At 41.8% G+C, this 12,710-nt stretch overlaps 1 protein-coding gene across 1 annotated transcript in view; it reads left to right on the top strand.

Annotated features, from left to right (window-relative positions):
- PLPP3 (phospholipid phosphatase 3) overlaps positions 1-483 on the top strand; it is an 80,470-nt gene extending 79,987 nt beyond the window's left edge. The window contains exon 6 of the mRNA XM_069480053.1: positions 75-483. Within this exon, the coding sequence (XP_069336154.1) occupies positions 75-200 (126 nt within the window). The 3' untranslated portion in view covers positions 201-483. The remainder of the gene's footprint in view (positions 1-74) is intronic.
- The last annotated feature ends 12,227 nt before the right edge of the window (positions 484-12,710 follow it).

Below are 12,710 nucleotides of genomic sequence, written 5' to 3'. Positions count from 1 at the left end.
CTTCCCTTTGCCCTTGCCTATACTCAGACCCCGGTGGCAGTTACTGACTTGGATCTCCGATTTCGTGCTTCTAGGTTTTCTTCGTGTCCGACCTCTTCAAGACCAAGACGACACTCTCCCTGCCGCCTCCTACTATCAGAAAGGAGATCCTTTCACCTGTGGACATTATTGACAGGAACAATCACCACAACATGGTGTAGGTGCCGCCCACCGCCTGAGCTGTTTTAGTAAAATGACTGCTGACAGCAAGTTCTTGCTGCTCTCCAATCTCATCAGACAGTAGAATGTAGGGAAAAACTTTTGCCCGACTGATTTTTTTTTTTTTAAAGGAAAAAAAATAAGTTTTACTTTGTGGCCTTCCAAAATAGGTAGTGTTCACCTATACGGAAACAACAGCAAACTAACACCAAGTGCCGGAGTCCTGGATGTGCAATTAGTTTAAGTGTTCATGTTCTAGTGAACACAGGCTTGTTCAGGAACAAACACTAAAATGATCTGAGTAGAGGCTGCTGGTCACCTCTTGCGACCTGAGGAATCCCAGGCCTGTGAGAAAAGCGCAAATTCACATTGTAGCACACGATGCCAGAAACAGCACTGAGTTGAGAAAACAGCCCTGGAGGGGCGCCCGTCCTGCGTCCCTCTGTCCATCCCATTCTATCCTCTGCTGTGACTTTGGTTCAGGAAGTTTTGTTTTGTTTTTTTAAATATAAGGAAAGAGGAAGTTTGCTTAGTCACGTGATCAGGGCCTCATCACTTCCCCAGCCCACAGGCCAGCAGCCACAGTCCCTCACTTTAGTGATTAGGAGACTCTTTGTGGATGAGTGAACTTCACAAATAGCACAATTTCAGGAGCAATCGAGGGCCCACGCCCTCATTTGTCTTCTCTGGACGCTTCATCCTGTGATGTTGAAACGCCGATCGCGGGATGCTGCTGTGTGTACACCAATCACCAGACACTTGCACGCTCGTAGAGATGGTTAGACTTCGGTTACTGCTTTCTCCCTTGACGTCCTTGCTGGGTGCCTACTGGGATTTCCTGTGAGGGTCCGAGGATGAGCAAAGGCGCACGGTCTGCCACTGGCTGATGGAAAGCAGCCTTCTGTACAACAGATGGGGGAGCGAAGGGGGCAGAATGAAAAAGGAACCAACCTTTTGGCTACTTCCAAGTCAGAAGGGGTCAAGAGTAGTAGTGGTCTCAGGCTTGAGAGGCTGCCCTTCAAGATAACAGAGCTGAGGGTCTTTGTGGGAGTTGCTCTTGCTAAGCTTTGTAAAGCACTATTGTCTTGGGGTTGACCCCTAGGGCAGTTCTTGGTAGGTTCTGCTGGGCAGAACACATGGGTTCAATCTCTGTAGAGAGTTTTTCTCATCCTCTAACCGTAAGTGTCTTTCAAGCAAGGTCCCCCTGTAGGCGGTAGATAGGGATCCCTTCTACCGAACCTTTGAGGAAGGGAGGAAGGAAGAAATGCTTTTAGCTCTTGGATGCCAACCTTTCAAAGGGCTACAAGTAACCATATGGATCAACCACATGCACATCCTTACTACAAAATCCGTCCTCTCATTTCAACTTATAGCAAGCTATGATTTTTATATATAAATATTATATAAATAATGTATAAAACATTAAAAGTTAACTATGTAAAATATTATTTCTGAAACAATTTTAGCTATATCCACTATGATTATAAACTGTGTTTCGACCTGTGTTATTTACATTAGCTGCTTAAAAAAGCATTGAGTTCAATTTTTTTATAATATCAACTAAAATGTAGTTCTGTGGTAGACATTGTTTTGTAATGAAAAAAATAACTGCAACTAGAGAAAACTGTGTAAACATTAAATTGTCAGTATTTTTGTAAGGTTCCATTTTGTAAAGAGAATAATATTCAAAGACTTTTGTAGCATACAAAGTGAAAACTTGTATCTGCAAAACTATACTTGTATTAAATGTGCTTTTTAAATAAAAGCTCATAACACAACTAATTAAGGCATTGGAAGCGTGGTGTGTTTGGGAGATGTTTGTCTCAGGTGTGTGGGGGGTGGAGGAGGGGGGACCACGGGGCTGGCCTCTTTAAGTGGGCTGGCCTGGTCTCGGGGCACCGTCTCCTGGGTCTTGCAGTGGGAAATATGGGGGTCATAGTATAGATACCGATGTCTATGCTGCTCTTTCATCTCTGGAAGCCTGTTTGCAGGTTGAGGCTCTGGCTCTACGCTCATCAGGCTCTTCTAAAGAGCTTTTGTATTCTAAAGGGGGTTTTCTATCTGGGAGGAGGGAGCTATGGGTCACCCAAAGGCAGATAAGGAGCCAGTGGTCTAGATAAGGTGTGCTGGGAGCTTACTGAGGGAGGCCTGTACACAGCCCACATCAAAGGGAGGACCGCTGGGAACAGCTGAGAACGTTTGGCTGCTGCTGGCCTTCCTTGTGCTGCTCCAACCTGGAAGCTGTAAATTCACAATTATCAAGCACCTGGGTGCAGGAATTTCTGCCTGTTTGTTCCTTTGGAGCTTCACCACAGTTCGAGTTTGGAGAAATAAGGAGTACTAAGGAATTCAAAGATTAAATGACTTGTCTGAGATCCTGCAATAGTAAGTTGTAGGAGAGGCCTTACATTAGTTTGCCATGGCTGCAGTAACAAATTGCCACAAACTTAGTGGCATAAAACAACATATGTATTATCTGGCAATTTTGGAGCCTCTAGAGGAGAAGCTATCTCCTTGCCTTTTCCAGTGTCTAGAGGCCAACCACATTCCAGGCTCGCGGCCCTCTTCCTCCAACTTCAAAGCCACCAGCGACCTTGGGCCAAGTCCTCCCTGCCATATCTTTGGTACTCCTCTTCTGTGCCCTTTCCACATTTAAGGCTCTGGTGATGTACACGGGCCCACTCAGGTAATCTGCATAATCCACCTATGTGAAGGTCAGATGATTAGCAAACTTAACTCCATTTGCTACCTTAATTCCCCTTTGCCATGTAGCATCCATTCACAGATTCCAGAGATGAGGACCTGGACATCTTTGGGGGGTCCACTATTCTGACCACCGCAGTTTACCGTCTGGCCCCCAAAGATTCACATCTGTACCTCATGCAAAATAAATTCATCCTATTCTAAAGTCCCAACACATGACAGCATCAGCTCAAAATCCAAAATTTTATCTAAACCTTAACAACTCAAACATCCAAAATCTCATCATCTAAACTAAACCATCCAAATTAGGTAAGGATGAGGCTCTGGGTTTAATCCACCCTGAGGTACAGTTCTTCACCTGTGAACCTGTAAAACTCAAGAAACAAGTTATCTGCTCCCAAAATTCAGTGATGGGACAGGCATAGAATAACAGTTAAAGACATTTCTATTCAAAAAGGGAGAAAGTGGAAGGAAAAAAGGAATCATCACTCCCAAGCCATTTTAAAACCCAGCTGGGTAAGCTCCATTTGGTTTCAAGGCCTGGAAATAAACCCAAGTGGCTCGTGCCTTCTTTTCTTGCCATTAAGGCCAACCTGTCCTTTGCTGCTAGTCAAAGCAGCCCCCCTCAGGCCCCTGGACTAGTTCTGCAGTTTCTCAGCATTTTTCTGTTAAGTGGTGATGCACCTTTGGGCCCCGGGCTAGCCAGGGAGACCCTTGAGGCCAGAGTGCAAGTCTTCACTTGAAGTCTGAGGAACAGAGGTCCAGAGAGACAGAATAAGACTTGCTGGTGGGGGTGGGGGAGGAAAGGCACACGGAGTGGAGGAACAGGCAGGACCAGAACCCAAGTCCCCTGATGCTCCTCCCTGGTCTTCCCATTAAACTTTCCCAAAAGCTCCTGACAGACTAAACTATTCTCAGGAAGAAATAATCCATTTCAAGAGGACGTAAGGGGAAGATGGAGCTGCAGCCCACAATATCTGTGCCCTTGTGATGAGCAGTGTGACGTGGACTTTGGAAGTCAGACCCAGGTCGCAGTCTTGGCTCTGTCCCTTACTGGCTATGTGATGGCCTTTGGACAAGTTCCTTAACTTCCCCGAGCCCTGGGTTGTTACTCGACAGAGACTATGAGACCTGCTTTCGCGCCTCTTTGCTCATGGCATTCTGTCTGCCTTGCCCCTTGATTCTCACAGTGTGGTCCACAGACTAACAACATCTGTATCCCTGGGGAGCTTGGGAGAAATACAGACCTGGAAGCTCCCCGCCCCCACCCACACCTACAGAATCAGAATCCCTTTGAGCAAAAGCCCTAGGTGACTGATAGGCACAATAAAGTTTGAGAAATATCCCCGCTCTTTGCTCCAGGAACTTGCAGATTCTGTTCAGGTGTGCTCCCCCCGCCAGGCACGTCCCTGCAGGGCTTGGCTCAGTGCATGCTGTGCAGACGTCAGTAACCTCTTAGCTTCATGTACCAAAATGACGTGTGTAAAGGTCTGTATCAAGATGGTAAGATTTTCAGGGGCAAAAGCAAGTCTTACCCTCTTTGCCAGGTTCTACCTTCCTGCCTCGCACATTTGAATGGTTCCTGGTAATTGAACCAATTAATGAGCATCCGGTTCAAAAAGTCACATGACTGTTAGTAACCACCCCATTAAACAGGCCGCTGGGATAGGAGAAGTATAAAACATTGTCCTTCTCTTTCGGAATTAGTGAGGCCTCCTATTTTTTCAGAGGTGGAGTAAAAGAAGAAGAAAGCTTTGCCAGCTCTAAATCTGCATAAGATTTCTGCCAGTTAGAATGAATTCATATGTTCATTATCTTATTCCAAAATCTTTCCTAAAGGCCATTTATGTGCAAATCACTGGCCTGGGTACTTTCACAGGTTTGCTTCATTTAAATCCTCAAAAACAACTGTTAAAGTAGATATGACTTGGGGGGAAATGAAGAGAAGTTGGTTATTGAGTACAAAGGTACAGTTAGATAGAAGGAAAAGGGTCTAGTATTTGACAGTACAGTAGGGAAATTATAATTAATAATTTACTATATATTTCAAAATAGCTAGAAGAGAAAAATTGTAATGTTCCCAACACAAAAAAATGTTTGAGGTGATGGCTACTCCCATTACCCTGACTTGATCATCACACATTGTTTACATGTATCAAAATATCACCTGTACCTCCAAAATATGTACAACCATAATATATCAATAAAAAAATACAAAAAGAGAAAAGAAACAAAGAAGACATGATTAGCCCCATTTTACTGAGTGGGACACTGAGGCTCAGTTTAGAATCTTGTTTTAGTTCACACATTTAATAGGGGATAGATCTGGGATTCAGACCCAAACTATTTCAGTTACTTATTGATTGATATTTATTAATTACTTCCTGTGTACCAGGAACTGGTAAACACTTGAGGTAGGATAGTGGGTAAAATGGGATCCCAGCTTCAAGGAGCTTCTAGTCTAGAGGGGAATATGAACAATCCAATTGCAAATGTGTAATTATGAACTGAGACGAGCATTCTGAATGAAGAATACAGGAAGCTGGGAAAGTTTTCAGCAGGAGGACCCATAAGAGGCTTCCCTGAGATCCGCCTAGGGCCGAAGACTGTTTACATCACTCTTCTGCCTCAACAAAATGCATGGAAAGAGCTCTGCCAAATGTAGGTCTAGGAGAAGAGACAGATGAGTAAATAAATACTTAATGCTGGTGTGATATGGGAGGAGGCATCTTTATAAAGTTCTGTGATAGCATAAATGGAATCAAGTCAGAAAGACTATGCTATTCTCCATGGTGGACCTTCTTTCTGCCTTGTGTAAGCATCCCTTCTAGAACATCCAATCCTGAAAACAAATGCCAGTTTTTTTGCATGAACCCTTCCAGTGGTGATAAATATGCCTTTAACAATCCTTTACAGTTTTTAAATCACTTAAGTGCACACAATCACATTTGGATTCTCCAGACGGCCTTCTAGAAGAAGACAGTGAATGAACGAATGATCAGAGATAAATGTTAGTATCAGGTGGGCCTTGGTAGTTTTCTTTTGATTCCAAAATGGTGTATAAATAATAAGAAAATGAATATAATCTATTTTTACAACTTTATAACAAAGAATATACAAGTGGGAGATAAACATATATTAACAAAAGCATGCTCAACTTTTTAGTCATGAGGAAATGAAAATTAAAATCACAATGAAATATCACTGCATACCTATGACATCCTTGTCTAAATTAAAAAAAAAAAAAAAGAAACTCTCAACAGTACCAAATGTTGGTATAGATGTGAAACAACTGGAACTCTAATTCACTGCTGGTGGGGATATAAATTGCTAGATGCACGTTAGAGAATTTTGCCAGTATCTACTAAAGTCAATAACATACATACCTTATCCTCCAGAAATTCCACTCTAAAATATATACCCAACAGAAGAAAGTGTATGCTCAGCAGAAAACTTGTATAGGAATGCTCATGGCAGCGCTACCCAAAACTGAAACAAACCCAAATCCCATCAACAACTGAGTGGCCAACTAAATAGTAGAGTTAAATATTCACACAAGGAATGCTATTTAGCAATGAAAATGAACAAACTCCTGTACATACAAAGTGAATGAACTGCACAAAAAGAATACTGAATGAGGGAAGACATTGACAATGTCTTATCCTCCGTCGATTCCTTAGGAAGGAGCACAAAGGCCAGCACAGGGTAGGTACTCAAGAAACATCTTTTGATTGAATAGATGACTGAAGAGTCCCTCCTTTACTGTATATGTGAAAGTGCGTGTGTGTATGTGTGTGTATAATTACATGTGCAAATATATATGGATTTGCAAATATATGATTGGATATGCATGCAAGTTTTTGTGTGTGTGTGTCTAAGTATATGTGTGTATGTGTATGTTCACTCTGCTTCTCCTGAGTGAGTGATGCAAAACATTAGGTGGCATTTGTGGAGATGCTGCAATGTATGTGGTGAGAGTGGAGAAGAGAAATAAAGGATAATTGCCACTTTAGTGGCCAAACCATGGAATATGTGGTCCAAGCAGCTCTCAGTGAGAAACTCTTGCTATGGAAGGTGCCTGTAACGGGAGCTGGAATTCATTGTACCTAATAAACACCACACTGCTTTTGGGTTCAAGGTGTTGGGAGGAGGGGTGGAATGAGTTTTGACACCAATGAAACAGCCTCCGTGAACAATGGCTCCTATAGACTTGATCTCTTCAAATCCAACTGAAGCTTATGTGCCAAGTTTTCACTTTTCATTTTCTCTTTAATCCTTTAAGGCCAGTTCCTGCTGCACACATGGGCCTCTTTCTATTCCATTAAGCCTCTGCCTTCTATTTCTGTATTTCCTTTCCTCTTATTCTCTGGCACATGTGGGCAAACAGAAACTTTCTACTGGCATACTCTCTGCTCGATTCATGGGATGCCATCTGGGGCCCACCTTTATTGGCAAAGGAGTTCCATGACCATGATGTCACCCCTGCTCGGTTGGAAGACCCCAGCATGAATTGAGACATAGAGGAAATGAGTAGTGATCCCCCAAGGAGACAAGCTCATGAAGTCGTCATCAGTGACAGCAAAGGAAATTAAGGAAACCGAGGTCAGAGTTATGAGTGCAACCAGTGTTTGTTTATTCATTCATCGTTCACTCAATGAATATTCAATGAGTCCTACATTGCGAATTAGATGCGGTTCCTGCCCTCGAGAAATTTACAGTCTAATGAGGGAGATTAACATATGGACAAACAGAAAGACAAAGGTAAACCCGGGATGATATGCAAAATCCAGAGAAGAGAAATCAAAATGACAGGAAGATCAGAGGAAGCATATTACACTGATAAACAACGTGGGCATAGAGTTAGATAAACTGGGCTTTAAATCTCCGTTCTACCACTTAATTACATACATAAGCCACTCACTAATGGAGCAGCCATTTGTTCAGTTGGGCACTGGACATAACATACCTATGCAGAATGGCTGTGATGATTAAATGAAATGATTTTTTTAGCATAGAGATTGACTCACTGCAAGCATTTAAATGGAAGATATTTTATTATATATTTTACATAGATAATGCTTAATGCTAAATTTGAAGCAACAAGAAGTTGGCTAGATAAAGAAAAGGAAACAGTGTTCAGGCAAAGCACACAATCGTGTCCAGAGGTCTGACACATTTCATAAGCCGTTAGGTGGTTTGAGGCTCAAGTGCAGAAGTGGTAGAAGCTGAAGTGAAAGTAAATAGATGCCAACTCATGCAGTACACATACCCAAGGAGTTTGAACTAGCTTCTGAAATCTATCTTTAGACATTTTAAAAAGAGACTAACATGATTAGATTTGCATTTTTAAAAAGTTACTTCGAGGCAACTTGGCAAAATTATCAAGAACCTTCTATAATTTGATCTAATAATTTTACTTCTAGGAATTTTGTAAGGGAATAATCAGAGATGAAGACAAAAATTATATACAAGAATTTAAGCCTGTTTTATAATAATGAAATTAGAAACAATCTAAATGTTAAATAATTAGAAATGATTAAACAAATTATAATATATTCAATTGATATAATATTTTAAAGTTTGAATGTTTTCAACAATATTTAAGGGTATAGAAAAGCATTCATAGTAATTTCAGCCAGAAGAGAATTCCGTTTTGGTTTAAAAGAGAGAAGGAAAGCAAAAGAAATCTGTATTTGCACAGCCAAACTATTGGGAGGAACTGTAAAAAAAAAACCCAAAACAAAACTGTAGTTACTTCTGCATGGTAGAATTATTGGTAATTTCTGTTTTCTTTTTCAAGTTTTTCTGTATTTTTCATATGTTTACAATGAATATGTAGCTTTTACAATTTAAAAAATATTTTTTAAATGATCACTTTGGTAGGCATTGTACAGAATAGAACAAAAAGAGGTTTACAGGCCCTGTGCAGTGGCTCACACCTGGAATCCTAGCACCCTGGGAGGCCAAGGCAGGATGATTGCTTGAGCTCAGGAGTTCGAGACCAGCCTGAGTGAGAGCGAGATCCTGTCTCTATTAATAATAGAAAAATTAGCCAGGTGTCGTGGCCCACACCTATAGTCCCAGCTACTTGTGAGGCTGAGGCAGGAGAGCTGTTTGAGTCCAGGGGTTTGAAGTTGCAGGTTGCAGTGAGCTATGATGCCACCACTGCACTCTAGCCCCAGCAACAAAGTGAGACCCTGTCTCAAACAAAAAAAAAAAAAAGAAGAAGAAAATGTCAAAAAATAAAAAGAAGAGGTTTACATAGGAGAGACAGAAAGAAATGAGACAATTAGATGACTGGTGTGATAGTCCAGGGGAGAAGTGATGAGATTTTTAGCCGAAGCACACCCAAAGGGTATAGAGAAGCAGTTACAGATTCTAGAAATATAAAGAATTAGAACTGAGAAGATTTCATCACCTGTTGGATACAGGTGAAAACAGAGAGAAGAAATCAAACACAATGTCCACGTTTCTGACTTGGGCAATTGAGTGGAGTGTGGACTGATTTCAGAGGGAAGGAAAACAGGGAAAAGGCAGTTTGGAGGAGGGAGTGGTAGAGATCTGGAGTTCTATTTTGGATGTGTTAAATCTGAAGGGTTTATGGGACACTAAGGTGGACAAGTCCAGTAAATAGTTGGATAAACAGGTCTGCAGTTCATTTATTCATTCATTCAAAAATATTTACTGCGCAGCTAATGTGCAAGACTGCCAGACAATGCTTTGGTTTTAAACACATAGCAAGGTATAAAATAGAATAGACTTGCATTCTAGTTGGGAGTTAGAACTTCTAGTTTGCAGTAGCCATCTGGGCTACAGATAGGCTTTTAGGAGTCAACCTGGAGATGGTAGGTAGAAAAAGCCACAAAAAGAGGATGAGACAGATGGCCCAGTGGGGGAGTATAGAATGAGAGGAGTGGGCTTAGTTTGGATCAAATTCAGTCATGCTATTTCTCTTCTTCTTTTTTTTTTTTTTTAAGACAGAGTCTTGCTCTGTCGCCCAGGCTAGAATACCATGGCGTCAGCCTAGCTCACAGCAACCTCAAACTCCTGAGCTCCATCGATCCTCCTGCTTTAGCCTCCCAGGTAGCTGGAACTACCGGCGCGCACCACCACACCCAGCTAATATTTACTATTTTTTAGTAGAGACCGAGTCTTGCTCTTGCTCAGGATGGTCTTGAACTGCTGACCTCAAGTGATCCTCCCACCTTGGCCTCCCAGAGTGCTAGGTTTATAGGTGTGAGCCACAGGGCCTGTCCCAGTCTACTTCTTTTCTATAGCTCAGAGGATTGAACTACTTTGATAAATGTCTGAAAATCCCTTAAATCCAATAACTACTTTCTGATTATATACAACTCCCAGACTAGCTACCCCTTCTGTAAAAGGTGGGCAAATCACTGTATACTTTCTAGACTTGGTTGTACATCTTCAAAAAATAAATAATATGATGTTAACCTGCTTCAGTATAACTTTCCTGCTTCAGGTCCTCTGTACTTTCTGTTCCTTCTTCCTAAAATGCTCTTCCCTGTGACCTTCCTTGGATCCTTTTTGAAATTCAGATAGCTGCTTAACCAATACTTCTGCAAAGAAGATTTCCCTGATCTCAAGTATAAAGAGGTATAAAGCTAGCCCTTGAGACTGTAGCACCTTATTCTAGTCATTGTCTGGTATTTCTCTTATTGTTTTTACTTATTGTCGTTTCCCTAAAACCCAGCCAGAATGTGCCACGAGAGTATATATCAAGCTAGTTTGGTTTTTGTTGGGCCCCATCTCTTAGAACTGGGCCTGGCACATAGTAGGCAAACAGTAATTTTTTGAATTATTTTGAATTTGAATTTTGAACTATTTGAATAATTTGAAACAAATGAATAAGGCCAGCTTTAGGAGTAAACATTGAAAATCAACTATTGAGCATTTCTATGTGCCAAGCACCTTGTTAAAGCACTGGCGATACAGAACTCAACCACAGTTGTTCCTTATTTGCAAACAGGTTTACAATCTCATAAGAGACAGATACATATGCAGCTATTAAGAGGGAGTAAATAAAGGTGAGGCAGAAGTTTGAGTTGGTGCAGGGAAAGATCTGAAGATGTGTTGTATCCACGGAGGGTGGAGCTGGGAGTCTCAGGGCTCCAAACTGGAATACTGGGATTGAGGTGCCAACTTGATATTCTGACCCAGACCCTTGATTGATGGATGAAAAGATGAGACAAGAGAGTGGATATCCTTTTAAATCTATGTTAGACTGTGAGCTTGGTATCTTTCTGGCTCACATGGTACATCCAGAAATGTATATCCACAAAGATGGCAAGTGCTCAATAAATATTTGTTGAATAAACAAAAACTTCACCTCAGTATGAAATAAAATTTAGAATTGGCATATACATACAATGGGATATTATTCAGCCTTAAAAAGCATAGAATCCTGACACATACTGCTCTATGGATGAACTTAAGGACATTAGGCCAAGTGACATAAGCCAGTCACAAAAAGACACATACTCTACGATTTCACTTATATGAGGTACCTAGAGTTGCCAAATTCACAGAAACAGAAAGTAGAATGGTGGTTTCAAGGACAGGGAAGAAGAGAAAATGGAAAGTTATTGTTTAATGGGATTAGAGTTTCAGTTTTGCAGGATGAAAATATTCTGGAGATTGGCTGCACAGCAATGTGAATATATTTAATGCTACTCACTATACACTTCAAAATGGTTAAGATGGTAAGTTTTATGTTACGTGTATTTTCCCACATTTAAAAATAATAATGATGACAAAATTCAGAGTGTGTGGCTGGTGAGTTAGCTGCACCTAGATCTTATAAGTAAATTTATAATGAACAGTTTTAGATGCCACTTAAAAATGTGTGTTAGAGTACATAATATTTTCAAAATTCTCTTCCTCTACAGGTAGGTGAACCAAACGAGTTTGAAGACCATTGGCACAGACATTTCTTGATGAGTTGTCCTGTAAACGGGAGTAAAGAAATGGGTAGGTAGCTGGAGGATGATATGGAGCCAGAAGGGATTTTGTTTGCTTTTGTTTTTAAAGATTATGTAAATGATACAATGTTTGTGTGCCTAGGAGAACGACCCAGAGAGGGGAAAAGTGATGGTGCAGGAGAGAAGAGGTTCTGGGAGGGTTGCTGTGAAGGGTGTGGGCATGACGCCCAAGCAGAGTTTCTGCCTCCGACAGGGCAAGACAGCCACCCCACGCATAGTGACAGGCCTGAAGGAAGACAGGGTTGGCACAGGGCAAACCAGGATTAGATTGGGTGGGTGGATGGGGAAGGCTTGGGGAAGTTCTGGCCTATTCCTTCGATAAATAGGGGCAAGATTAGCCATTGTAAGAGTGATGGAGAGGTGTTGGAAGCTGAGGAGAGAGAAGGTGTACAATATTTGCTTAGAAGAGTGGGAGAGAATCCACTCGGGCAACGTAGTAGCACCGTTAGGCAACACTAAGTACCCGCTTGGGGTTGGGGTGTCAAGAATTTACTGGGGACCAGTCAGCAAGGCTGCGTGCTTCTCTGCCACATTCTGCCGGGCAGGTGTAGGTGAAGGGGGACAGCAGAGTTGGATTTAACCACCTTAGGGTCTGGCAGGTGCGTCCACTGTGGTGTGCGAGTGGCAAGGGAGTGGAGTCCGAATAATTCAAACAATGGTGGAGCATGGACTTTCCGGTGGGGAAACAGAGAAGGGACGGCACGGCGGTGGATGAGGGGTAGTGGAAAGGCGGGAGGATCGATGAATTATTGAGTCCCTGCTGGCTGACGAATGTTGCGGTTGGAGTAATGATTTTTCTTTCGTAAATAT

The sequence above is a fragment of the Eulemur rufifrons genome, chromosome 8, assembly GCF_041146395.1.
Source record: "Eulemur rufifrons isolate Redbay chromosome 8, OSU_ERuf_1, whole genome shotgun sequence".
In the NCBI taxonomy this organism is placed as follows: Eukaryota; Metazoa; Chordata; class Mammalia; order Primates; family Lemuridae; genus Eulemur; species Eulemur rufifrons.
This window is presented reverse-complemented; position numbering and strand designations above follow the sequence as displayed.